Source organism: Leucoraja erinacea, chromosome 1 (genome assembly GCF_028641065.1).
Source record: "Leucoraja erinacea ecotype New England chromosome 1, Leri_hhj_1, whole genome shotgun sequence".
In the NCBI taxonomy this organism is placed as follows: Eukaryota; Metazoa; Chordata; class Chondrichthyes; order Rajiformes; family Rajidae; genus Leucoraja; species Leucoraja erinaceus.
Window position 1 is genome coordinate 67,762,620 of NC_073377.1, and position 27,323 is coordinate 67,789,942.

The 27,323-nt window shown below is 40.7% G+C and overlaps 1 protein-coding gene across 1 annotated transcript in view; it reads right to left on the minus strand.

The window, feature by feature from the left end:
* Window positions 1-27,323, minus strand: part of LOC129697942 (phospholipid-transporting ATPase VD-like) — a 137,341-nt gene that overhangs the window by 42,791 nt on the left and 67,227 nt on the right. The window contains exons 3-11 of the mRNA XM_055636679.1: window positions 25,494-25,688; window positions 15,052-15,256; window positions 12,496-12,581; window positions 11,134-11,240; window positions 9,996-10,127; window positions 8,297-8,424; window positions 6,973-7,225; window positions 3,071-3,300; window positions 2,553-2,741 (exon numbers count right to left, since the gene is read on the minus strand). Of these exons, the coding sequence (XP_055492654.1) occupies window positions 2,553-2,741; window positions 3,071-3,300; window positions 6,973-7,225; window positions 8,297-8,424; window positions 9,996-10,127; window positions 11,134-11,240; window positions 12,496-12,581; window positions 15,052-15,256; window positions 25,494-25,688 (1,525 nt within the window). The remainder of the gene's footprint in view (window positions 1-2,552; window positions 2,742-3,070; window positions 3,301-6,972; window positions 7,226-8,296; window positions 8,425-9,995; window positions 10,128-11,133; window positions 11,241-12,495; window positions 12,582-15,051; window positions 15,257-25,493; window positions 25,689-27,323) is intronic.

Below are 27,323 nucleotides of genomic sequence, written 5' to 3' on the forward strand. Positions count from 1 at the left end.
TAGTGCGGCAGCCTCGCCAGCAGCTGTCTGTCCTTTCATCCTTTTTGTTATTTTTAGTCTGTCTAAAAGATTGTTTATGGAGGTCTTTTAGTTGTTTTTATGGGGGAGAGGGGGAAGAGGGGGAAACCGTTTTTCTCAGTCACTACCTGGTTAAGGATGCGTCTTTCCTCCAAGCCGCATCTTCGCCCCCTCCTCGCGGACTACCATTTGGATTGGCGCGGCATTTCCTGCCGGAGGCCGGCCAAAGCTTCAACTTCAGCAGCTGGGCAGCACTGAATTACCATCATGGAGCAGGCGATGCCTTTCCGGGATCGCCGTGTTGGAAGCTCCGGAGTGCTGGGACTGCTGTTTAACAACGTGGAGCTGTGGGCTGCGGAGCTTCCAGCTGTGGGCAGCGCTGACTTTAACATCGTGGAGCCTAGGATCCTTGCCAGGGTCGCCAGCGTTGAATCTCCGCCCAGCGTGGCCTGGGGACTTTGGGAGCCACGGTCTCCGGTAGGAAGCGGCCGATTCAGAAACTCCAAGTCGCTGAGAGTGTTCTTCCGTTCGAGGTCCTGAAAAATCGGGCCGTCGTTGCGGCGACTGCGGAGACCTCAATAGGCCCCGACCACGGGTGAACAAGAGGAAGAAGACTGAACGTTGTTGCCTTCCCTCACAGTGGGAAACGTTGATTCCACTGTGAGGGGATGCTTTTATGTTTTATGTTAAATTCTATAGTGTTGTGTTTATCTTATTTGTGTGCTGCATGGTAATTCAAATTTCACTGCACCAATTGGTGTATGTGACAATAAATGTCCTTTGTCCTTTTGTCCTTTTGTACTCGATCAGACTATTTCATACTCAGCAAAGGATAAGAAATTTCACAAGGTCCCATAATTTATTAATCTCCAAAGCTTTAGAAATGAATCATATAACCATATAATAACCATATAACAATTACAGCACGGAAACAGGCCATCTCGACCCTTCTAGTCCGTGCCGAACACATAATCTCCCCTAGTCCCATATACCTGCGCTCAGACCATAACCCTCCATTCCCTTCCCATCCATATAACTATCCAATTTATTTTTAAATGATAAAAACGAACCTGCCTCCACCACCTTCACTGGAAGCTCATTCCACACAGCTACCACTCTCTGAGTAAAGAAGTCCCCCTCATGTTACCCCTAAACTTCAGTCCCTTAATTCTCATGTCATGTCCCCTTGTTTGAATCTTCCCTATTCTCAAAGGGAAAAGCTTGTCCACATCAACTCTGTCTATCCCTCTCATCATTTTAAAAAACTCTATCAAGTCCCCCCTTAACCTTCTGCGCTCCAAAGAATAAAGCCCTAATAAAGTCATAATATTAAAAATTACAGTTCAATTATTTAAAAAATGAGTTTGAAATTTGTTATAGCAAATTCAAAGCTTGCATCAACTGCTAAAGCTACTTTTATCCTTCAGTCTTAGAAGAAAGGAGTAAGAATTGAAAATATTAAGGCAATTTTAATGTAATGAATATTACATTAATACTCATTTGAATGTAATTGAATGTAATTTTCAGCTTCAAGAGCTGGTGAATGTGGAAATGTTGTCTTAATGGAAGTGGAATATTTGTTGCATCCTTCCTGAACTATTACCATTGTGCAAAAATCACAAAATACCACAATTGTTTAACAAATTTGAGATAAAATTTGCAATCTGCAACATGAGGGAGGGATCTCATTGAATCCTATCCAATAATGAAAGGCCTTGATAGAGTAGATGTGGAGAGAGTTTTTCTAGTAGTCGGAGAGTCTAGAACCAGACGGCACAGCTTCAGAAGGATGTACCTTTCGAATGGAGATGAGGAAGAATTACTTTAGCCAGAGGATGGCGAATTTGTGGAATTAATTGCCACAGATGGCTGTGGAGACCAAGTCATTGGATATTTTTCAAGCAGAGATTGATTTAATTCCTAACTTGATTTTATCTGTACTATATATTGCACATTTGAGTAACATTCCCTGAAAAAATTAACACGTTCTGTGCTAAAATCTCTCCAGTATTGTAAAAATACACATATCTAAATCTCTCTTGAATACATCCAGTGAATAGGCCTCTGCCTTCTGTAGCAGAGAATTCCAGATTCACAACTCACTGGGTGAAACGTTTTTCCTTAGCCTGCTAAAATAAACTATAAACCTGGGAATATGGAGTAATTTAACCATTATGCTTTCTTAAAAAACGTATTAATTAATTTTGTGGAGAGTTAACCGTCTCTTTTCACTGCTGCCAGTGTCTTCAACACCCCCCCCCCCCCCCCCCCACCCTCCCAAGTACCAATATAACATATTTTGTGGTATTTGATGAAAATCTCAATTGGTAAACAAATACATGTTATAGCTCAAACTGACATCCATTTATAATGGAAGAACTTATTCCAACATTAATCATAATTTCACATATATGCCCTTACAATCTTCTTTGTAGAGTTTTGCAATACTGAGCTCTTGATTAAAATTTAAATTTTAAAGAGTTCTTTGAAAATAAAGGTACACAAATCATACACAAGATGAATGTCGTCCTTACCCGCTGTCCTGGCTGAGTAAGACATGACACAACAACGGTATTACAGATGGTCAAGGCAAAAAAGAAGTCAACAATGTAGCTGAATTCCGGGGAGAACTCTTTCCCTGTCTCTTCCAACAGGAGAAGTGGGTTAGACATGATTTGTCCTAATTTCCGGAACAGCAGAGAATCTGGTGTAACATCCCTTTCCTGCAAGTTAATATATATCATTAATATATGACTGAAGGAGCAACTTAGCAGAAGAGAGTCAAATTAGAGGAAGAAATGGGAAAATTGTAATAGATTTTTTGAACTGAAGTTACTATTTTTAATAGAAGTGATTCTGTACAAACTGTGATCACGCACCTTTTAAAATTTTATTTGTGTGCAATGAACTTTAGAAAGCTGAAGGAGAAAGAGTAAGAATGGCAATTTAAATGGCAAATGAGGCGGCGGCCCACTGTTTAGTGGGGTGTTGCAACGCATTCACAGGTATAATGGAAATATAATTAGACGACATGAGGAAGAGGCATACTCACAATTGAGCTGCTGAATGCCACATGAGAAGCAGTTGCACTAATTTCATATTCATCATCATCTTTATCCCTCAATATCGAGCTATTAGAGGGTAAGCAGTTCAGTGAGTTGCGACTCGGCGGCGTACTGGGAGTTCTGCTGCTGTCCGAATGTTGATACTTGGAGGTAGCTCCCATGAAAGGGTTGGTTACAACCTCAGAGTTATCGTCTTGATACAACTCTAATCGCTTTGCTGAAAGCACAATATATAAAATTAAAATAAAGATGTACACTGAAATGGATAAGTTTTGACACAAATAATACTTATTCCATGAATACAATAATAAACAGTCTGTTTCCTTGGACCTTCCTGCCTTGAAATTGATCATTGTCTCTATAAGCACATAATTCATACCATGCCCATGAATGATTGTTCAATGGCTCGTGCTGGGATATTTTCAGTAGCAACAATGCCCAAAAGAGGCATTGGCGACATGTAGTGGGTTGGGGATTGTTCAGAGTGATGGAGGGGAAGGCTGAAAGAATGCAGATAATATCTATCTATATTCCTAAAACTAAGATCTTGACCACTTTCTAACTTTTTGTTTCATGATTTCTGAAAGAACACCGCCACTTACGGCCGTCATTTTTGGCCACCTCGCTCAGAGTCCCCCTCCGCTGAGCTGGACAACCGCATTTGAATGTGGTGGCATTGCACCCTGCATGAAATGGTATGAAACTGCACTTGAATTTGGTGGCCTTGCACCCTGCTTGAAGTGGTATGAAACTGCACTTGAATTTGGTGGCCTTGCACCCTGCTTGAAGTGGTATGAAACTGCACTTGAATTTGGTGGCCTTGCACCCTGCTCAAAGTGGTAAGAAATTGCACTTGAATTTGGTGGCCTTGCACCCTGCTTGAAATGGAATTTTAAGGCATAGCCGCGAGTCAACTGCCAGCCCACCAGCCGTGAGTGAGCTGCCAGCACATCAGGCTTGAGGGACTGAGCTGCCAACCCAATAATCCATTTGGCCCACAATGTCCATACTAGCCCTCTGGAGACCAGTCCCTTCAGCCCACAACACCCATACCAGCGCTCCAGAAAGCTCCCCCCCTCCCGGAAGTCCCGCGGCTGATTAAGCCGCAGCAGGCGATGTAAGGCCCTGTGTGTATGTTTAAGTATATGTATACACAAGGAAACACAAATATATACACATGTATATACATATAAATACATACACACATATGTACACACATCTCCTAAATCGTCTTCCCGATCCCTTCGATGGTGGGGAGGCAAGTAGCCGATGGACTGGGCAGTGTTCACAACTTTTTGCAGTCTTCTTCGCACCTGGGCGCTCATATTGCCGAACCTGGCCATGATGCAACCAGTCAAATACGCTCTCTACTGTACACTTGTAGTTCAAAAGTGTCCTCTCTGACATACCAAATCTCTGCAATCGTCTCAGGAAGTAGAGGCGTTGATGGGCTTTCTTTATAATTGCATCAGTGTGCTAGGTCCAGAAAAGATCTTCGGAAATATGCACGCCCAGGAATTTGAAGCTTTTGAGTCTTTCCGCCATCACCCCGTCGATATAGACAGGTTTGTGAGTCCTCATCCTTCCTCTTCCAAAGTCCACAATCAGTTCCTTGGTCTTACTGAGATTGAGAGCCAGGTTGTTGTACTGGCACCGTTTGGTAAGTCAAGCAATCTCCCTTCTATACCCTGACTCATCATCGTCTGTAATCTGTCCAACAACGGTGGTGTCGTCGGCGAAATTGAAGATGGAGCTCGTATTGTGCCTGGCTACATGGTCATGAGCATAGACTTGCATATAATTAATAGCAATCCATTTTGATCATGTCAAGTTGAGTTTATTGTCATATGCACACGTATGATGAGATGCAGGTGTAATAAAAATCTTGTTTACAGCAGCACCACTGCACATAGTCTCAGACAAAAACATAAATTAGACATAAATTACACAAATTCTGCCAGAGAGTAAAATACTCTGCCAAAATCAAGACATTAGTGCAAAATAATATTAGAAAAAAATGTCCATGGTAGTGCAAAAGGTGATCCGTGCTGTTCCATGGCAGAGGTAAAGTTAGGGTTGTGGGGGCCCGGTTCAAGTATTGGATAGTTGTAGGAAAGTTGCTGCCCCATGGACAGTCTGGGTTGGAACTCCTAGAAAAGCTGCAGATGGTAAACATAGGATATAGTCCCACATTCAGGTTGAACTCTTCTTTTGAATTTCTATTCCATGAAATTCAGTTCCATTGAAGTTAATGGAATCAAATTTCAGAGATGTTCAACATGAATACACCACTGCATTGTGTGTTTACCACATATAACCAACAATTAATTTCTCAGCCTTTATGTTATAAACAGGTAGAAAACAAAAATGTTGATACCACTGCTCCTGTCTGCCCACCATCTCTCCCTTATTTGGTTCCATTCTTATTTGATTCTGTAATCTGCACCCCTTTGCTCTATTCGCTTGATCCAACTATTAATTGCCAGCTCTTGTCGCACCCCTCCCATCATCTCTCTATTCAGGCCATTTCCCCCTCTACTCTTCCAGTATACATGAAATACTTCAACCCAAGATTTCAATTGTCCATTTCTCCCTGGTCCACCGAGATCCTCCAGCAGTTTTTTTTAAACTGAGATTTCAGTCTCCTGTGTCGCCTATTTGACACCCACTTCTGTTTAGATTAATACAATAGTGACATTTTGGAATCCTAACCAGGGTGCAAAGTTTGCAATATTTATACTGAACAGGAGACAGACATTACCACGAGGAAAGAGCAAGGAAAGGAGCTCTTGTTATGTTAACTTCATCGATATGATACAGGAAAAGGCTAAATGCCATGCCTTGTCAGATAGAATGCTTTGCAACAAAGCTTTGTAGTAGAACTTGTGCTTTTAAAGGTCTCGATGTCCTTGGGATACTTTGTAACTAATGAAGTTATACTGAAATACATACAAATGCAAAAGCCAATTTGTAAAGGGGAATGAGACATACTGTATATTATTGGAATGAATGGTTAAAAGAAAGCTTAAAACACAAAATGTGTGGTATTCATTAAGTTTAGCTTAATGTCGTGTGTACTGAGGTACAGTGAAAAGCTTTGTTGTTGCATGCTTTCCGGTCAGTGGAAACACTTGTGTTTGCCACAGCCCGAAGCTGAGAAATGTTTAACAATTGTCTTTCTTTCAGATCTGATCCAGTTCTACATTAACCATTTGTTCTTTGGTGCCCTGTCAATATGCAATGTGTGAACCTTGGTTGGGAGTGTTGGGAAGTCAATCAAATTCCCCATCATGTTAATGTGCAGCTTTGATTGATTGAAAGATACAACATGGAAACCGGCCCTTTGGCCACATTGAGTCCACGTCAGCCATTGATCACATGCTGTTCTATATTATCCCACTTTCACATCCTTTCCCTACACACTAGAGCCAATTAATTTACAAACCTGCATGTCCTTTGGATGTGGGAGGAAAAGCGGAGCACTTGTGGGAAAGCCCATGCAGTACAGGAAGAACATGCAAACTCCATACAGATAGCACCCAAGGTCAGAATCCCAGGTCTCTGGTGCTGGGGAGCAGCAGCTCAACCAGTTGCACCATTGTACTGTCCTTATGGGAAAGCCTGACTCAATTTCTCTTCCTCAACTCAAACTTCCAAACTACATGGAGCATTCTTACAGCCCTTACAATTGGTTAAGTCACATAGATGAGAGTACATTAATATCATCTTAGTCAGAACATTTGCAACTTAGTTGGTAACTTCAGACAGTGGCGTAGTCCAGTTGAAGATTTGAGTGCTTATACAATCTGGCAAGTGGATTTTAGTATCAATGGATGCCAGCGAAATCTGCACAGTAAAGTCTAAGCCTATCGCAAAGTGAAAAACATACCATTGTCCTCGTGGGAATACTCAACTCCAGCAATGTTGCACCTGCAGAAGATCATTTTATTCTCAGTTAGTGTTCCAGTCTTATCTGAGAAAATGTATTCGATCTGCCCCAGATCTTCAGTGATATTTAAGGCTCGGCATTGGATGGCCGAATCTGTGCTTTCATTGTACAAATCAATATCACTCTGGAGGATAAGTATTTGGCCCAGTTTGACAATTTCAATTGACACGTACAAGGAAATTGGTATCAGCACCTGAGAAAAGAACCACATTGGTGTAAGCAAGAAAAAAGATTTTGCACTGACCCAGTGGTTATCACTCTTCTACCCTATTAATCAAAGCATTGTCCATTCTCTTCAGATGCTGCCTGACCTGCTGAGTTTCTTCAGCACTTTGTTTTTTTTCACTCAAGATTCAAGCATCTACAATCTTGTGTCTCCATTTTACTGGTCCACTTCACATTTCAAACTTCTTTTGAGAAGTTCTCGACTTTTCTGTTATCCAAGTTCTGTGAAACCCCATCTCATTGCTCTGTGATTTCCACCCCTCTCCTGCTCTGTCGCTTATCACTAACTTTTGCCCCATCCCTACCACTTGCTTCTTTCTACCAGCTTCTACTTAATTAGTCTGAAGTAGGGTCCTGGCCTGAAATGTCAACTGTCCATTTCTTTCCACAGGGTTTATCCAACGGTTTGTTCTTTTATTTTGGGTAAGTTTCATTTGACTCATTTCTGATATCACGGAGTGTAAAGTATGATTTACTCAGTGGCAGATACTTTTAAAATGTTTGTAAAAATTAGATTTTTATTGATTCCTTTATTTTGGATTAAACTATAATTAAAAGTTAATCAACTTGGATTTAGCCAATACAGCTTCTGTAAAAAGCCTTTCTCAGTTCTTGTGTGCGAGTACATTTATTTTTAAGAAGCAGAATTAGCATTGTTAGCAGCTTTATAAGAATGTTGCGGCCGTATAAGACTAATATGTTTGTTCAACTAATTTGCTAAACAAAAAGCTCAAGTGTTAGCACTCTTGGTGACTCATTTGTTTAAGACACTTTCATAGTTGTCCCATGCAGGATCTGTAAGGCTATAGTCAAAGTAATAATATAATCAGTACAAGTTGAGGTTCATCATTATTTAAATCTGAAACTCTGAATTTTCATGTCTAAAAGTATAAACCTATAAAGTGCCTTGTTTGTAATTTCTTCTTTCCTACTTTCAATGGGTGCCAAGCTTCCACTGGGCCCAGATTTTGAATTGACACCTCAGTTTTCAAAATAACAGTAATTAATACAAATTAATTCATTTGTGCAACCTTCTTACCTGCAGTAAAATAATCATGGTCCAGAAAATTAAGAATCCTGCAAGCACTGGATGACCACGAGTTCCATTTGGCTCTTGAATGCCAAAAATAGGGATTTTTGAAAAGCCATTTAACCAAATCCCATGACCTTTAAAAAGAATATTAAAAGTTAGAGGCTAAGAAATTTAACTGTATCATTTCTAAACATTACATCAAACAAAATGCTTGAAAACTGGCATTAGTGGTTCTAATTAGCTAATTAACAAGAGGACCCTCTCAATCATTGGTACAGAAGGCTTTTGCTGTTCCATTGTTAGCCAGAACATTAACAGTTATCTCATAAGTTACAAATCCAGGCTTGCATACAACAACTAATCGGAAAAGTATATTTGAAAGCTTTAATCACAGTACAATGCAGTGACTTGCCAATTTTGCAAATATTTAATATTGAGGAATTGAGGAATATTAAATGCATATATTGATGGTCAAAATGACTCCAAGGCTATAGAATCATACAGCACGGAAACGAGCACTAAGACCAAGATGCTCCATCTGGCTCCCACCTGCCAGGGTTTAGCTTGCGTCCCTTTCTTATCCATGTACTTGTCTAAATGTTTTTTTCAATGTGGTTAATGTACGTGCCTCAAATACCTTGTCTGGCTGCTCGTTCAATGTACCCACTTCCCTCTGTGTGAAATAGTTGCCCCTCGGGTTCCTATTAAATCTTACTGCTCTTAAACCTATGTCCTCTGGTTCTTGATTCCCTTATTTCTGGGTAAAAGACAATGTGCATCGTTCCTATCTATTTCCCTCATGATCTTATGCACCACTATAGGAGCAACCCTCAGCCTCCTGCGCTCCAAGGAATAAAGTCCTAGACTATCCAGCCTCTCCCTATAGATTGACGGGGTGACTAGAATGCCAACGATTCTCAAGAGAACACCATTCAGGAAAAAGCAACCCACTTGATTGCTACCCCATCACCTTATCTTAAATATCATTCCTTCCATCACTAGGGCATAGTGGCCACGCCTCTCTGCACAGCTACCCCAATTGCACCTCCTAAACCTGTGACATTTACCACTAAGTAGGACAAAAGGTAGCAGGTGCAAAGGAGCACTGCTCATTGCAGGTTCTCCTCTAAGTTGCACACTATCTTCATCTGTAAATATATCATTCATCCTTATCCTTGTTGGTTGTAAATTTTGGTTCTCCCTACCAAACACCTCTGTGAGAGTAGCTTCATCACAAGGATCGCAGTGGTTTAAGACGACTGCTCAATCACCAGCTTATTTAATGCAGCTAGGAGTGAGCAATAAAGATTGGCCCAGCTAGGAATACCCAAATCCTGGGGGGAAAAAAATTTAAACAAATCTCCTTTCCATTGGGATTATACCTTCCATTTGGATCTAGGACTTCATATGATCTTAATTCATCATTAGACCCAAGGTGGAAAAAATACAAAAACATTGACCATTGTAAGTTACCAACTCTTTTCAAAATACCCACCTTTAGTTTCTATAATTCAAGGTCGTATCCTGGAAAATGTCATTCAAATGACATTATAGTCTGATTAAATGTTATGCTAAATTGGTACACTGAAGTATATTAGGACCATATTGATTAGGGAGTCATTTAGAAACTCTTGATGCAATAAGATATATTTAAATTCATTTTGTACTTCGGGCAATACATTTGTCAATGGCATTTTTCACTTACCGAATGCTCCAATGAGACACATCACCAACAGTAGAGCCACACACCAAAGAACATCTCTATTAAGCTGCCTTTCTAGTTTGCTGTGCTTGTACCGTGGGCCACGGTTATTCATCATTGCTTTTGTTTCATGCCCTAGTTCAGTAAATAAAATAAACATATTGCACATCCACCAATTTTGCTACAAATAACTGGAAAAAAATGTGAGCATTTTCTTTGTAAATGTATACTATTAAACATGTATTAACATTAGAACCAAAAATGAATGAGTAGAAGACTCACCAGTGGATCCCTTAATCAATTGAACTGTCCATAGTGGCAAGAGTACTATGTTTACATGTTACTCGCTCATAAAAAATGTTTGCAGCATGGTTAAGGTCTCCAACATTATTTAGGTTTTAGTTTATCTTTGGAATTCTACCTGAACAAACAGGATCTAAATAGATAGAGGTATTGCTTGGAGTTACAGAGACAAATAGAAAATGGGAACACCACTGAAACCAGTTGGCATCATTATTACAGGAACTTTGTATTTTGACGTTCTAATTTTAACTCTTCTTAGTTAGTGCCCCATGTTGTCATCAAGGTATATTGTTCAAAATAGAAGAAACAACAATATCAATATCTTGTTTTCTGGTGGAGCAGGCTTGAGGGGTCAAATAGCCTGCAGCTGCACCTATCTCTTATGTTCGATGACAACAATTCAAATTGCAGATCGATTAATTTGGATTTCAATAAGGAATGACAAGGGATCCATAAAAACAATGCTACTTGTTCCAAACAAAAAATAATACTATTACATCAAAAACCAGAGTGACTGGATACCAATGTATAATAAAGATCCCAAGAACTTAAATTCATTTTGTTTATCTTCAGCAGCCACCTTAAATTATTACCATTACCAATGTCAAATAAAGAATGGAGACACAAAGAACTGCAGATGCTGGAATGTTAAGCAAAACACAAAGTCATGGAGTAATTCAATAACCTGAAGTCCACTGAGTTGCACCACCACTTTGTGTTTTGCCAAATAAAGCCTTTCAATTCAATAGTTGCAAAACTTAAGTTTAAGAAATGTGATCACAAAGTTGTATACTTGCCATCCTAATGTACCAGGTGAAGATTGGGCATGAACACTAACCTGCATAAACTACAATTCCTGTAACGGCCTCAGTATTCCTAATCATACAACTTCGAAGCAAAAGGTTTTCTTTACTAAGAGCAACCCGCTCTTTATTCCAGTGCTCCCTACACACAGAACAATAATTTTCGGGAAAGATGATTATTAGTTAAGGAACAAAATCGAAGGGCCAAATGGCCTACTCCTGCACCTATTGTCTATTGAGATATTTATCACTCCTCAAAATATTTATTAAGACACACTTCTGAGAAACATACATATTCAAGTTATTTAAACAGAATTGTTATGTATTGTGATGGGACTGATTAAATTACTTTGTATTTTCTTTTACAAATTATTTTCAGGACATTAGAAAAAAGAAAAATGTATCATATAAATATAGCATACGACCAAAATTTAATTTTTAAGTTAACTATTAGGGTTTTTTAAAGTATTTAAATTATAGTTCCATTGTAATTTTATGCCAATATTCATTAAAGGTTAAATCACATTGGTACATTGGCATACGAAACAGAATAGGTATGAAGTCAGACTGCTACTTGAATTTTTATGAAGTTGTTCTCATGCTAAAACAAACCATGTAACATTTACTGTTGAGAGCATGTCAAGAGAGATGATAAGATAAACTGGGTAATTGGTTTGGAGATAGTGAAAGCTGTTTTTAAGTTTACTTTTGAAAGTTAGTGGACACGGACCAAAAGGAAAATAATAGTGAAGATGTTTTTAATTGTTTGTACAGTACAGAGACTTTTTAGAAAGTGAAGGAGCGACATAGCAAACGATTTGAATTAAAAAAAAAAAAAAAAAAATAATAAGTGTCCGGGGGGGGGGGGGGGGGGGGGGGGGGGACGGAGGTACGGTTGTTTAGTAGAGTGACCGACGGAGAGAAAAGGGTAAACAGTCCATGGTTGGGGTGAGAGCAGTCCTTGGCGATGCTGAGAGACAGTGCTTGCTTTGGACAGACTCAATGGCAACAGCATCAGAGAGCAAGAATTCTTATCACCAAAAATAGAACCTGTGTCAGCGGAGGAGAAGATACAAGAATAGACTAATGCAGGATAGTATAGCAACATGTATCAAGGAAATTACTGTTAAAGACAAACTACAAAGGAATGGGAAACCAAAGAAGGATATTGTTGTACGTGAATGGAAATAAATTGTGAGTTGTATGAGTGGAAGGTCACATATAGAACTGAAATTGAAAGTGACAAAGGCACAGATGTGGATCTCAATACATTGAAGATAGAATGACGGAGATGAATGATAATTTGTTGGTGGAAGTACTGCATATGGGTCAAAGGTTGTGCAACAATCATTTTCAATAAAGTTTTCCAAAACTTAAAGTCTACATCTTGAACTTACATATAGCCTTTGAACTTGCTTAGATCATTGTTTGGACCTTCACATTCAATTCTGCAGGTGAATTTCTCAGGGTCAGCTTCAGAGTCCTGAAGAGAAAACGGAACAAGACAAATTATCTCATGAACATGTCTTTTGAAATGCCATCTGCAAAACATCAAAAAAACACTTATATGTTCATGGTTTTGTTGCATACTGATCAAGAAAACGTATAAAGGCCACAATGGAACACACTAATCCAAAATATCCTGCCAGCATAAGCTGCTCATGATTACCACTGATCAACAAGGAAAGTACAGACTTCTGTTTAGCGGGATCACTGCCATTAACTTGAGCTCCCCTGCCAATTCAATTCTCAATATTGTCTTGGGGAACGATAGGTGCATTATGAGAAGGATGGAACGGATGAAGATAGCTCTGACAGTTAAGCCACTCCCTGGCTTAGCAAACGCGACACCCATTAAAACTGTGAATATTTCTAATGGAAACTGGCATTCAGAAACATTTAAAAATGGATATAGATAAATCAAAAACGCTGAAATGTAATCTTTAAAATAATAAACAAAACCTATGATGAACATTTCTGGCAATGAAAAACATGACACCAAATGTGATTAATTTAAACTTCAGGGCCATTTCTTTCTACTCAAATGAATGAAAGAACTTGTTGCAAGCCACGTCAAACCCGATAAAGGCTCTATAGGCTCACCCGCACAATTGCTGGGAAATTAACCACAGTATAAAAACACCCCTTTTGCCCCAAATCGTCCATGTCCACCAAGATGCCACAACTAAGCTAGTCAACAATGCTTTATTGTTACGGCCCAAAGCAGAAAAATTACCTTCTTACTATTTTCCCCATTTACCCACCATTGTCCCCTATCCCTTTAAACCTTTCCAACCATATACTTGTCCAAATATCTTTTAAATGTTGTTATTTACTTGCCTCAATCACATCCTCTGGTAGCTCATTCCTATTGGATCTTTCCCATTTCACATAAACACTATGCCATCTAGTTCTTGATTCCCTAAGCCTGGGAAAAATACTGCATTCACACTATTTGTACCCCTCATGATTTTATATATCTCCATAAGATCACTCCAAAGACTATTGTGCTCAAAGGAATAAAGTTCTAGCCTGCCCTACCTCTCCCTCCTAACTTAGTCCCTTGGGTTCTGGGAAAATCCTTGCAAATCTTTTCTGCACTCTTTGCAGCCTTAATGGTGATGTTTCCATAGCGAGGTGCTAAAAACTGAAGAGATACTCCAGTATAACCACATCAACAGCTTGTACAACAGTAGCATAAAATCCTAACTTCTATACTCAATGCCCTAAGTGATGAAGGCCAAAGTGCCAAAAGCATTCTTCACCACCCTGTCCACCTGTGGGCCACTTTCAAGGAACTATATAGTTGTTCTCCAAGGTCCCTTTGTTCTACAATAATCCCTAGAGCCCTACTGTTTACTGTGAAAGTCCTATCCTGATTTGACATCCCAAAATGCAATAAGTTGTACTTATCTGATTCAAACTTCTTCAGCCCATTTGCAAAGCTGATTAAGATCTTGGTGTAATTCTTGATAACCTCCTTCACTGTCTATAATACCACTTATTTTAGAGTCGCCTGCAAACATACTAATCATGTCTCCATCCAAATCACTGATATGGGTGATAAACACCAATGAGCACATCATCAACCACTGAGGCACACCACTGGTTATGGGCTACCACTCTGAGAAACAGCCTTGCACCATCACCCTCTCTCTGCTTCTTGTCATCAACTGCTGGCATTGAGAAGTCTTTGAGGAGTCTCTGCGCTGAGCACAGTGCCAGGAAGGCTGGCCAACAGTGCAACAGTAACTTTACGTCTTCCATTTTTGCAACGGATTACCAAACTTGCTGGCAATTACGTGTAATAGTAGCAGTTACATATTATACTTACCAATAAAATACAGTCGATTGTTTCCCAAATTGTCATACAATTTAGGACTAGGGTCCAAGACATGACTATAATAAAGGTTTATTTCCTTGAATAAACATTGTGAATTTGGAGGTAGACAAAAATGCTGGAGAAACTCAGCAGGTGAGGCAGTATCTATGGAGCGAAGGAAATAGGCAACGTTGCGGGTCGTAATACGGATAATTTTCTTGGAATGCAACCACCCCATAGAGCACACAACACCTGTATTGACGTTGAACAAATCATTTCACCTGTTTCTACAAACCTCGTCATTAAATATACATGTAGAGACAAGTGCTTAACAGCCCATGCAGTTGCAAGACCATGAGGATGGTATGCAGATTCTGGTCTCAAATGCTCTGCCTGGGGACTGATCAATGCATTCAGACTGCTTTGCTTCACAGAACAGTCACAGTAGCAAGGTCTCTGGCATAATACGAGTTATATGAGTGCAAAAGGTTAATGTGGCCACACGGTCAGGTCAGGCATAATCTAGCCCTTTGGATAGCTTGAACCTTTACAGAGTATAAGGAAATACAGGGGTGATTGAATAGATTTGTTTTTGTAGTTATGGCCTTTAGTCCTTAAAGAGGAGGCTCACCAGCTCTGTGAATCCCTTCACCACTTGTCTCTGCTTTAAGTTAGTCTCTCCATCCAGGTTGGATGTTTCAATATGGCAGATCCCATCAGCATCAGTGGAGTACAGCAACACCATATCTGCAGGGATGATCTCATTGCAAAATAAGCGGACAAAATCCCCAACGCGAACATCCTTCCACCATTTTGCACGATACTTTTTTGCTTGCCTGGAATGACAAATATGTTAACATCTCAATTCAATTCAATTCAACTTTAATGTCATCGCACAAATACAAGTATCAGTACAACGAAATGCAGTTTTGCGTCAGTCCGTAGTAGTTGTACATAAAGAAAAACAAAAAAGAAACAAAAAAAATAAAAAAAATAGAAAGAGGGAAGATACAGAATAATCAGGAAATACAGAATGATTAAACAAAGGGGACGGAGGGACCAGAGAAATCTCAGCATCAAATGGGTTGCAGAGAATTAAATTAAATTACTGTTACAGATGCTATATTTTGACAGTATCAGATGTAGAGATATCATGTCTGTGAAATTGAAACTGGTCCAATAACACCAATTGTCAACCGATGGCACACAAAATGAAACAGACATATTTATTGAAAAGAAGGCTATTCAAAACATAACAAATGTCATAGTTTTCTCTATGCAAGTTCAATTTAGTGAATCAGTTAAAGCAAACTATTTACCTGTCGTGTCATAATCAGCAGGACTGTGATAAAACTGCATTGCAAGTAATATTTACAGAGAAGTGCAAAGAGGAAGAGAGTTGCAGTAGTACAGTATTTCAACTTCCCCCATATTAACTGGGATTGCCAGCGTAGGAAAGAATTAGACAGGATGAAATGTTTAAAGTGCATCTGGGGGAACATTTTGTTCAAGTATATTTAGTTTAGTTCAGAGATACAATGCGGAAACAGACCCTTCGGTCCACCGAGTCCACACTGACCTGCGATCCCCACACACTAACACTATCCTACACACACTCGGGACAATTTTCAATTTTACCAAAGCCAATTAGCGTATAAATCTGTACATCTTTGGAATGTGGGAGAAACCCGGTGCTCCCAGGGAAAGCCCACGCAGGTCATGGGGAGAACGTACAAACTCCACACAGACAGCACCCGTAGTCAGGATCAAACCCTGGCCTCTGGTGCTTTAAGGCAGCAACTCTACCGCTGCGCCACCGTGCTGCCTTAGTGTTTAGCAAGTATTTGATAAATTAAAATATGGTAGATAACATTAAAAACAGAGGAGGTGCACTATTCACCATTCACCCTTGCAGTTGGAGTTGGAGATTTCAGTTGGAACAGTGAAATTCTGGAAAATGATACGATTAAAGAGATATTAGAGGTTGTTGCCGCAATAGAGGTAAGTAAATCCCCAGCAACTGATGAGATATATGGTAGGTAAGGGAGGAGATTGTTTGAATCATGAAGTCTTTGATGATCACAGGCAAGGTGTCAGATGACTGAAAGACAGCAAAATGATGCCTTTATTTAAGTGGACAGCAGAGATAATCCAGCTAATTATAAGACAATTAATCTAACCTCAGTGAAGGGAAATTATTGGAAAAACATCTGAAAGACAGGAATTGATCAGTGAGAGGTAGCAGGAATTTGTGATTGGTAGATCCTGCCTGAATAATTGAGTTTGTTGATGAAGTAACTAAATGTATTGATGAGGACACCATGGTTGAAACTGGTTATCTGGATTTCAATAAGGCCTTTCACAAGGCCCCACGTGCAAGGCTGAGCTTGATATCCTTGAAGGGAAGGAAGGCTGTTACCTGTTAGAGGTATACAAGCTCTGGGAGCCACAGATAGAGTGCAAAGAAAAGTCCTCATGATAGAGATATCGAAGAGCAGAAGGCATAGATTTAAGTTAAGGTGCAAGAGGTTTAGTAGACATTTGTCCACCAGAAGGTATCTGCAATCTGGAACATTCTGTCGGAAAAAGTGGTGGTGGAGGCAGGTACTCTAACAACAATTAAGAAAAATTTGAAAGACAAATTAAATCGCCATGGCAGAAGAGGTTCTAGTTGGCATGAGCATTCTCATTTACACAGCTTGTTCATATCCCCGCGAGTCTTATTATACACTCATCTTCACCTGGACCTGTACTCATATTCCCCGATGACAGCAAGGTCAACATTTGTAACAAGATGGACACGAAAAGAAGAGTCTCATATTCCCCTGCCACATGAAAGCCATGACCAAGAAAACACACTAACGCCTCTACTTCCTTAGAATGAAGTTTGGAATGTCCCCAACAACCCTCACCAACTTCTATAGAGGGGCCATAGAAAGCATTCTATCGGGATGCATTACAGCCTGGTTTGAGAAAAGCTCCATTCAAGACCGCAAGAAATTGCAGAGTTGTGACGTAGCTCAGACCATCACACAAACCAACCTCCCTTCCATTGACATCTCATCCTACCTCAGCAAGGCCAGCAGCATAATCAAGGGCCAGCCTCACCCTGATCACTTCCTCATCTCCCCTCTCCCATCAGGCAAGAGGTACAGAAGTTTGAAAATGCATAGCTCAAGATTCAGGGACAGTTTGTTCCCGGTTATTATCAGGCAACTGAAAGGTCCTCTCTTCTGCTAGTGTGTGGTCCTGACCTCCCATCTACCTCTTTGGAGATCTTTGAAATATCTTTAATCGGACTTGATCTTCCACTAAATGACACACCCTTTATTGTACTCATGCATTATCTTTTCTTTGACTGGATAGTACACAAACAAACATTTTTCACAGTATCTCGGTACACCTGACAATAATAAACAAAACAAAACCAACTAATTTAGCATCCTCAGCAAACTTGGACAATGACTTTTGGACTCCATCATTGACCCACCTCTAAAGCCAACATGTTGATGTAGGTTGTCAAAAGCTGAGATCTAACCATCTATCACTGCCGTCTCTCTACTCGTACACTGCCAATCTGCAAAACATGTTTCTTCTCATTCTGTTTTCTGGTTCATATTCAATTTCCAATCCATATCAGTATAAAGCCCTCAACCTTATGAAAATCCAAATATAACATATCCATCGGTTCCTCCTTATCTACTCTACTTGTCACTCTTAAAGAACTTCCACAGATTAGCCAAATATGATTTTCCTTTCATATTGTAATTGTAAATCTTTATTGTCATTTCCTGAGTATTCGCATACTCAGAGGAAACAAAAAAACGTTTCTCAACCAGTGTCCATTCAGTTTTCGTTACAAAATAAATAGCAATTAAAATTAAAATACATGTCATGAACAATTTAACCCTCTAATAACATTCAATAACATTCAACAGCCGTTCCGACCGGCAGCGGCACAACAGTGGCTCTGCTGCAGTGTGGGGGGTTTGTGCACGATACTTGGCAGGGAGGAAAGTTCATTTAACAGTCTTATAGCCTGTGGGAAGAAGCTGAGGAGCATCCTGCTGGTTTTGCAGCTGATGCTCCTGTACCTCTTCCCAGATGGGAGGATGGTGAAAAAGTCATGCGATGGGTGGTAAGGGTCTTTGATGATGGAGATGGCTCTGTTGATGCATCTCTTCTTGTATATGTCCAGCAGGAAGGGGAGTGGAGCACCAATAATCCTGCTTGCGGTCTTCACTATCCTGTCCAGTTGGTGCCGTTCGTACGCCTTGCAGCTCCCGAACCAGGAAGTGATGCCGTATATCCATGATGACACGGTTCAACCCAATTATTATTTTCAAGTCATCTATTATTATATATTTTATTATACATTTCATCCTTCGTTGTAGATTTGCTAATTTTCCCTACCTCTAAAGCGAACACGTCAATAGTTCCCCATTTGCTTTCCCTTCGTTCTTAAATAGTGGAGTCAAATTTGCTTCAATTCCAGAATCTATCACAAAACTCTGAGGCATGACAACCAGAACATCCACCATCTTTTTAACCACTTCTTTTAAAAGTCCTGGATTTAAGTTTCCAGATCCTTGGGGTTTATCAGCTTCTAAACTCAAACTTCTTTTGTACTATTTTTATACTAATATTTCTTTCACAGTCTTGTCAGACCCTTTGTTCTCCAATTCCAAACACACACACACACAGGTTGTGTGTTTACTTCTGTCTCCTCTCAGTTCCTTCCTCACATTTTCCTGTCTCAGTTTGTACAGAGCTCACATTTGCCTTCACACATATTTCCTGTTTGCCAATCTGTAAAAGCTTTCCGTTTTAATATTGCATACGTCAACTCCAATTGTCTGCCTTTCTTTATCAATTTCCTTTATTGAATTCCAAAATGCTCTCAGACTCAAACCTACTGCTGTTTCTAGCAACATTTGAAGTTTCATTGTATTAAATACTATCTTTAATTTCTAGTCACCTATGGACGTTACTCCAGTCTGCAGGAGATTCCTGACCGGAAACGTCACCTATCCATGTTCTCCAGAGATGGTTACAATGGTACTTTATTTGTCACATGTACCAAGGTACAGTGGAATTCATTTTTGTATACAACTCAGTGCAGGTATCACTATACATAGGCACTTAGACACATCTAAGAGAAGCATCTCAGATGCAGTACACGTGTATAGAAGTAGAACACTGAGACAGTGTACAATCGCCTGTTTTGGTGCCATTTTCAAGTCCCAATTTGTAAGTAAAGGTTTCTTGGCCTGACTATGAAGGCCCATTGTCCTGTCGATGTTGCAGAATCAGCCTGGCAAACATAGCTGAGGTGTCCTCCGCTGCTGCAGACTGCGTCCGGTCTATGCACTCTGCCTCATGGAGCGGCGCTCGGTCCAGCCGAGCCCCAGGCTTTTGCAGGGCACCCAGTGGCCCACTGCACCATCGATGCAGTGCACTCCCTCTTGCCATTGGTCTGCATACCAATCTTCTGTTTGACCTCTTCCACTCTGGGCAGACGAGTTGGGCCTTCCGGGCAGGTTCCCGGTCCTCAGTCTAGGACTGGTGAGCTGGGCCGACAGGACCTCCATCCGCGGTCCGTGACCAGTGGCCTGCTGAGTTACTCCAACACTGTGTCTTTTTTGTAAAGTGGTATCTGCAGTTCCTTGTAGATATTCTCCATCTTCACTTTTCCTGTTGGGTTTTGTGCCGCATCTGCACGTTACTTTTGTGCATATGCAACCTCGTGCCCTACACAAAGCGTGGCAATTTTGATTTATTGCAAATAACCAAAGCAACAAATTTTAAGGTGTTAAGATGTGGCATGATGCAAGAGTTGCATTTTATACATCCCTCAAGTTCACTGGTGGAAAAGAGATGCTCAGCTGCATATATGGAAGTGATAGATTCATTTAAGAAAGACTGATAGACTGTTTCATATTTAGAGAAGGCAATCTTGTCCATTTTGACCCATTTTGGATTTTCATTGACAAGCTTTGAAAATAATGCTATCCCCAGGGATCCTTGCACATTTTTTTTTGAGTTCTTTCTTTGATTGTAACCACCTGACCATAACTAGGTATTCAACCATAGTGGAGCTTTCAAAATGAATTACAGCAGACATGTAGTTGTGGATTGTTTCATTTGGTTGCATCAGAATTACTTGTGTCTGAATACAACACAGAATGATGTGAATCTGCTTCATTCTGCACTCTCCGGGCGAGAAGAATCTTGTTCTGAATATCCAATATTTTGCAGTCAGTAGGTATTCTCTACTGCAGACTAAAGACAATAAGTGCAGGAGTAGGCCATTCAGTAGCCCGTTCCTGCCTGCTCCCCATATCCCCTGACTCCGCTATCCTTAAGAGCCTCATCTAGCTCTCTCTTGAAAGTACCCAGTGAACCGGCCTCCACCGGCCTGAGGCAGAGAATTCCACAGACTCACAACTCTGTGTAAAAAAGTTTTTCCTCATCTCCATTCTAATTGGCTTACCCCTTATTCTTAAACTGTGGCTCCTGGTTCTGGACTCCCCCAACATTGGGAACATGTTTCCTGCCTCTAACGTGTCCAAACCATTAATAATCTTATATGTTTCATTACTGGTCTTAATGACTACAGGCCTGTCACACTGATCTCTGTAGTCACGAAGACCCTTGAAAGGCTTGTGCTGGCCAAGCTAAAAAATATCACAAACCCCCTTCTGGACCGTCTGAAGTTTCCATATCGGGCCAATGGATCTTTGGATGATGTAGTCAATCTGGGCCTGCACTTCATCCTCCAGCACATAGACCGCCAGGGGACCTATGCGAGGAATTGTTGATTTTTGGTTCTGCATTCAACACCATTGTGCCAGAGCTACAACACTCCAAACTTTCCAAGTTGATTGTGCCTGAACCCCTCTGTCGGTGATCACCAGCTTCCTGACAGACAGGAAGCAGCATTGAGCTGGGAAAGCACATCTCAGACCCGCAAACCCTCAGCATAGGAGCACCGCAAGGCTGCATACTCACCCCTCGCATCTACTTTCTCTACACCAATGACTGCACCTCTACTGACCCCTCTGTCAACCTTTTTAAGGTTGCGGACGACACAACCCTGATTGGACTGATCTAGGATGGGGAGGAATCTACAGACAGGAAGTGACACAGCTGGCGTACTGGTGCCATCGCAGCAACCTGGAGCTCAATGCTATTAAGACAGTGGAATTGATTGTAGACTTTAGGTGAGCTCCCCCTCCCTTCATCCCACTCACCATCAACAACATTGCAGTCACATCTGTGGAGTCTTTTAAGTTCCTGGGAACCTCACCAAGGAACTTAAATGGGGGGCCACCATCGACTCCACAGTCAAAAAGGCACAACAGGGGATGTACTTCCTGCGGCAGCTGAGGTCCAATTCTATACGGCCATCGTAGAGTTTGTCCTCGCCTTTTCCATCATGGTCTGGTTTGGCTCAGCCACCAAGCACGACACCCGGATGCTGCAGTGAATCGTCCGATCAGCTGAGAAGGTTATTGACTGCAACCTTCCCTCTGTCGAAGAACTGTGCACTGCAAGAGCCAGGAAGCGAGCGGGTCAGGTCATCTCTTACCCTTCTCACCCTGACCACAAACTCTTTGAATCATTTCCCTCTGGAAGGCGACTCCGGACTGTCAAAGCTCCCACAGCCAAACATAAAAACAGCTTTTTTCCACGAGTAGTAACTCTACTCAATAACCAAAAATATGTAGCCTCATTTTGCTCTGGTATTTTATTTAATTCACATGTTCAATCGATAATGTTTTATTATTAATGTTTTATGTGTCATTCCTAACTATCACTGTATGTCATGTTGTCACTTGCGGGCAGAGCACCAAGGCAAATTCCTTGTATGTGAATACTTGGCCAATTTCATTCATTCAATAAGATATCCTCTCATCCTTCTAAATTCCAGAGTATAAAAGCCCAGCCGCTCCATTTTCCCAGCATATGACAGTCCCACTATCCCGGGAATTAACCTTGATTAAAGGTTGGGGGAAATTGCTCTAATTACGCAATGTCTTTGGGAACTGGGCGAGGGAAGGCATTGGAATTTGGAGAATGGAATTGAGTTCCAGGAGGAAACAGGTCTGTGTTTATTGAGTATAGCATTGGTCCGTAATCCACATAGTTTAGTCAGTTAAGGGACAGGACATCATAAAATCAAGAAACAAAAATAATTAAGTTCCTTCATGCAAAGTTAGATACAAATCCTTTAGAATGCAGCACAATAATTAGAAAATGTAACTCAATTAAATGATTTTGGACATGAACAAAAGCAGCAGTGTAGGACCATCGGATTACAAATAGAATAATGGGGGATATTTGAATATTTATTACAAGCTAAAAATACTTAAACTACCTATCCATATTTTCCACGGAGTGCCTGGGGAAGAGTTCCGACCTGAAACGTTGTCTATCTATGTTCTCCAGGAATGCTGCCTGACCAGCTGAGCTACTCCAGCACTTTGACTTTGAGAGTGAAGCTGAATTAGAGGAAGATAATCCCACAATGGCAAAGGACAACTACACCAAAGAATTTAGCACAGCATTGCAGTTCCTTGTTACTAAAAATAAAAGATACATTGTTTAATTGAGTAATATTGCAATAGTGTCAATAGCAATTGCTTGTCAATTTCAAATGGCCTCCTGCTATGAAAGTAGTACGTGCTTAAGTTTTATGAAAAGTATGACAACTGGGAATGCAACCAAATAGCTGATCTGCTATGTTCTAATTTCCTCACAGGAAAGATGCAATAAAGACTCCAATGAAGATAACTCTAGCAATCACCTAGTTTCAGCATAAACAGAATTCACTGAACACAAATTGTGCGCATCCCTGAAATGAAATCTTGAACGGTGAACCATACACCCTTTGGTAGGGTTTTGCTCATCATAACTTCAATGCCTCAGCAAGGATCTCGGTGAGCACAAACACTTTTTTTCTATTGGTGCACATCCATTAAAGCAATCCATATATGGTTGTCCTTTCCCATTGTGGGATTTTCCTTAAATGTAACTTCACTGTTAAAATGACCATTAAAGTCTATACAGGGTAGACAAAAGTGCTGGAAAAACTCAACTTTCGCTACATAGATGCTGCCGCACCCGCTGAGTTTCTCCAGCACTTTTGTCTACCTTCAATTTTCCAGCATCTGCAGTTCCTTCTTAAACATTAAATTCTATACATTCGGCAACCCTGCTCAAGAACAGAAATGAATAAACCTCAAAGTCTTCATTTTAAGTCACGTTTCTTCAAGCATATTAAGGACCAATTGTATTCTTCTAATTATAAACAAAAGATCAAAAACTGTCTGCCGAAGGGTCCTGACCTTAAACATCACCTATCCATTTCCTCCAGAGATGCTGCCTGACTCACTGACTTACTTCAGCATTTTATGTCTATTGGTACAAACGGATATCTGCAGTATAATTTGGTTTAGAGATACAGCACGGAAACAGGCCCTTCAGCCCACCAAGTCTGCGCCGAACAGTGATCACTCCGTACACTAACAGATACAATAGGGACAATTCACAATCTTTTTACTGAATCCAGAATTGAACCTGGGTCTCTGATGCTGTAAGGCAGCAATTCTACCACACTATATTATATGATAAACTGTCCGTTAATTCGCCAAAAATTCTATGGGCAATCTCATCGCCAAGCCAATTTTGACAGATTCAGACGTTACCAGGAATAGAAATGTAGCTAGTAGCTAGAAAATGGAGCTAGTGATGGAACCAGTTGGGGGCGCTGCGAGTCGGCTGCCCTGCCAGCAGCGTGTTTGTTATTTAGAATTCTTTTGTTTTTTTTAAATGTGTCCAAATGTTTGTTTTAGTGTCTCTCGATATGTCTTGTGTGGGGGGGGGTGGTGGTGGTGGTGGAGGGGGGGAATGGGGAAAAAACGTTCTTCAGTCACTTCATCATGGAGAGAGACAATTTTTTTCCATGTCGCTACTCCGCCTCCCTCGCGGGCCTAACAACTTGGATTGGAGCGGCCTTTCCCGGAGTCGGGCCTTGGGCTTCAGCAGCTGGCACTGCGTGGACTTTTTCCATTGCGGAGCAGGGCGGGTATTTTCCGGGGGTTGCCAGAATGGAGTGCTCCGATCGCTGTCCTGGTGACTTAGGCATCATGGGGCTGTGCTCTGCAGAGCTTCTAGCCACGGACTTACCACTCCGAGTCTGGGATCGCCGGAGAAGAGCTCCGACCGCTGGCATGCAGCCTATGACATCCTGAAGCCGGGGTCTCCGGTGGGAAAGTGGCTGATTCGGGCGCTCTTTATGCTCTTATGAACACATCTTTATGTGTTCAACTGTCCCGACGTCGGAGTTTTGATCATCCCGACGAGTGGGCCTGTACATCCAGCTGTCCGTAGCGGCGACTACGGAGGATTTATGGTCCTGACCTCGGTGAACGGGGGAGGAGGACTGACAGAACTTTGTTGCCTTCCACCACAGTGAGGAATGCTGTGGTGGATGTTTGTGTTGAATTCTATTGTGTATTGTGTATTCTTTTTTTAAGTGTATCGCTGCTGGCAAATTGATTTCATTGTGCCTTTGTTGATGCATGTGACGAATAAATTTGACTTTGACTTTGAACCGAGTGTAATGGCTTCAGTATTCCAATATTCTTATGGAAAAAAAGTTATTTATCCACAGCAGTATGTTGGCAGGCAGAAAAAAGGGTAAATAGACTTGGAAAAGCAGAAAAGGTACATGGCTGTACTAAGTCATGATATGGCACAGCAGGATTTTGATTATGTTTTAAAGGATTCAACTGCAACAATGACTGAATTGAATTGTGGATCACTTGTGCACTTCATCTTTATCAGATTGAGTGTTTGTACATGGTTTTCAAAAACTAGCTCTGTTAGATTAGACAATGAATTCACCTTGAAATTCATGTAAATATTCAAATAATGCAGTAACTTCACAAACCAGTAATGTGTGCAGATGTAAATTCACACTGAAAACATTCCACAGATTCATAACAGCATCTTTCAAAAGGCCCATACTTCTACAAAGTTGATACAAGGAAAACCTTGCAGACTTACTTGTCGTATACTTTAGTCCTTCTGTTATTTATTTGTTTATCAAATTTGTAGCGCCGGTAGTCTTCAAGCCCGTCTTTAATTGCAATAATTACAAGAACCACAACCAATGGCAACATTGTTATCTCCTTTTGAAATGCTTCCACTGATGGCACCCAATTCAGAATCGCTAGAAACAGGAAGTAAAGGTTTGCAGCCCTGAAAAAAGCAAGGACGATAAAACAAATAAGGAATGAAAGAGGACCCAGAATATACACCTGTTACAAACATGTTACATGGAGATTCTGGCAAACTCGAAAGTGGTAAGTGTGATACCGCTATTGAAAATGAGGTACAGAGACATATTAAGCAATTATAGGCTGGTCAATTCAACTTTTGCAGTAACAAAGAGCTTAGAAATAGTGAAAAGGTGAAAAAAAAAAATGGGCACTTGGAAAAAATTGTGTTCGTAAAGGGCAGCCAGCAAAACTTTGATAACCTGAGCAAGTCTTTTTGATGACATTCGAGAAAAAGTGGATGAAGAGAAATGAATGAGGTGGTGTCTATATTGATTTTCAGAATTATTTGACAAAGTTTTAAATAAAAAGGAGGTTAGCAAAATTGACTGTTGTTTTTCCAGATAGGAGGCTGATGGATAACAATATTCTGCATGCTCAGTACTGGGACCATGGGTTAGTTTTGATACATACTAAAGACCTGGATATGGATGTTCAGGATAAAATCTCAAAACGCAGAAAATTTGATAAGGTATAGAACGATCGCAATGAGGTGCATGGATATAGATGGACCAGTAGACTAATGCCATTGAAATGTATTAGAAGGAAGCGTTTAGTAATATACTCTTGTCAGATAAAAGAGGAATAGTACGTTGGATCATTCCGAATTGGATCCTTGGAAGGAGTTAATTTCTGGGGATCACTCCACCCATGTTCACCTGGATTGGACACAAAGCAGTCAATCTCACTGCCCATCTGCATCCTGAGTCGGGTGGCGAAGATTCAGTGGTCACGAAGCCTGGCAGTGCATTGGTGAGCCCCTAGCCTAGAATACTCTGGCAGGCAGTGACAGAAAGGAAGACTGGGGATGCAGCTATTTATGCAAGATATTCAGCAATAGTCAGAAACCATTAAAATTGATCTTAACAGTTAAAAAGCTTTAAGTTAAATGAATTTTAAAAACCTAAACATCTACAAAAATATACTTTAACAATGTATTTTTAATTACCTATTGAAAACCTGAGAGTTGTTTAGTTTAGTTTAGAGATACAGTCCAGAAACAGGCTCATCGGCCCACAAGGTCCGCTCCGACCAGCGATCCCCGCACATTCACACTATCCAACACCCACTACGGACAATTTTTCCCAAGCCAATTAACCTACAGACCTGTACGTCTTTGGAGTGTGGGAGGAAACTTAAAATCTTGGAGAAAACCCTCGCAGGTCACGGGGAGAACGTACAAACTCCGCACAGACAGCACCCATAGTCGGGATCGAACTCGGGTCTGCGGCGCTGCATTTGCTGCAAGGCAGCAACTCTACTGCTGCGTCACCGTGACCGCCCTGTTCTTGGAACAAAGATGTTTGAGGAGATATTTGATGGAGATACATAAGATGAGATGGGGTAAGTAAAGGAACACTTGTGGTTCAAGGAATTGGCCATTCAGAATTAAACTGGTAGATCAAAAGCATGAGGAATTTCCTTAGCAAAGTGTGGTTACAATTTGGAACTTGCTTTCTTTGAGAATGGTGGAAACATATTCCATGATTTTCAAAAGTGAATTGGATGGGGGTTTAAGAATATTTTGTAGGACTACATAAAAACCATAATCTAAATG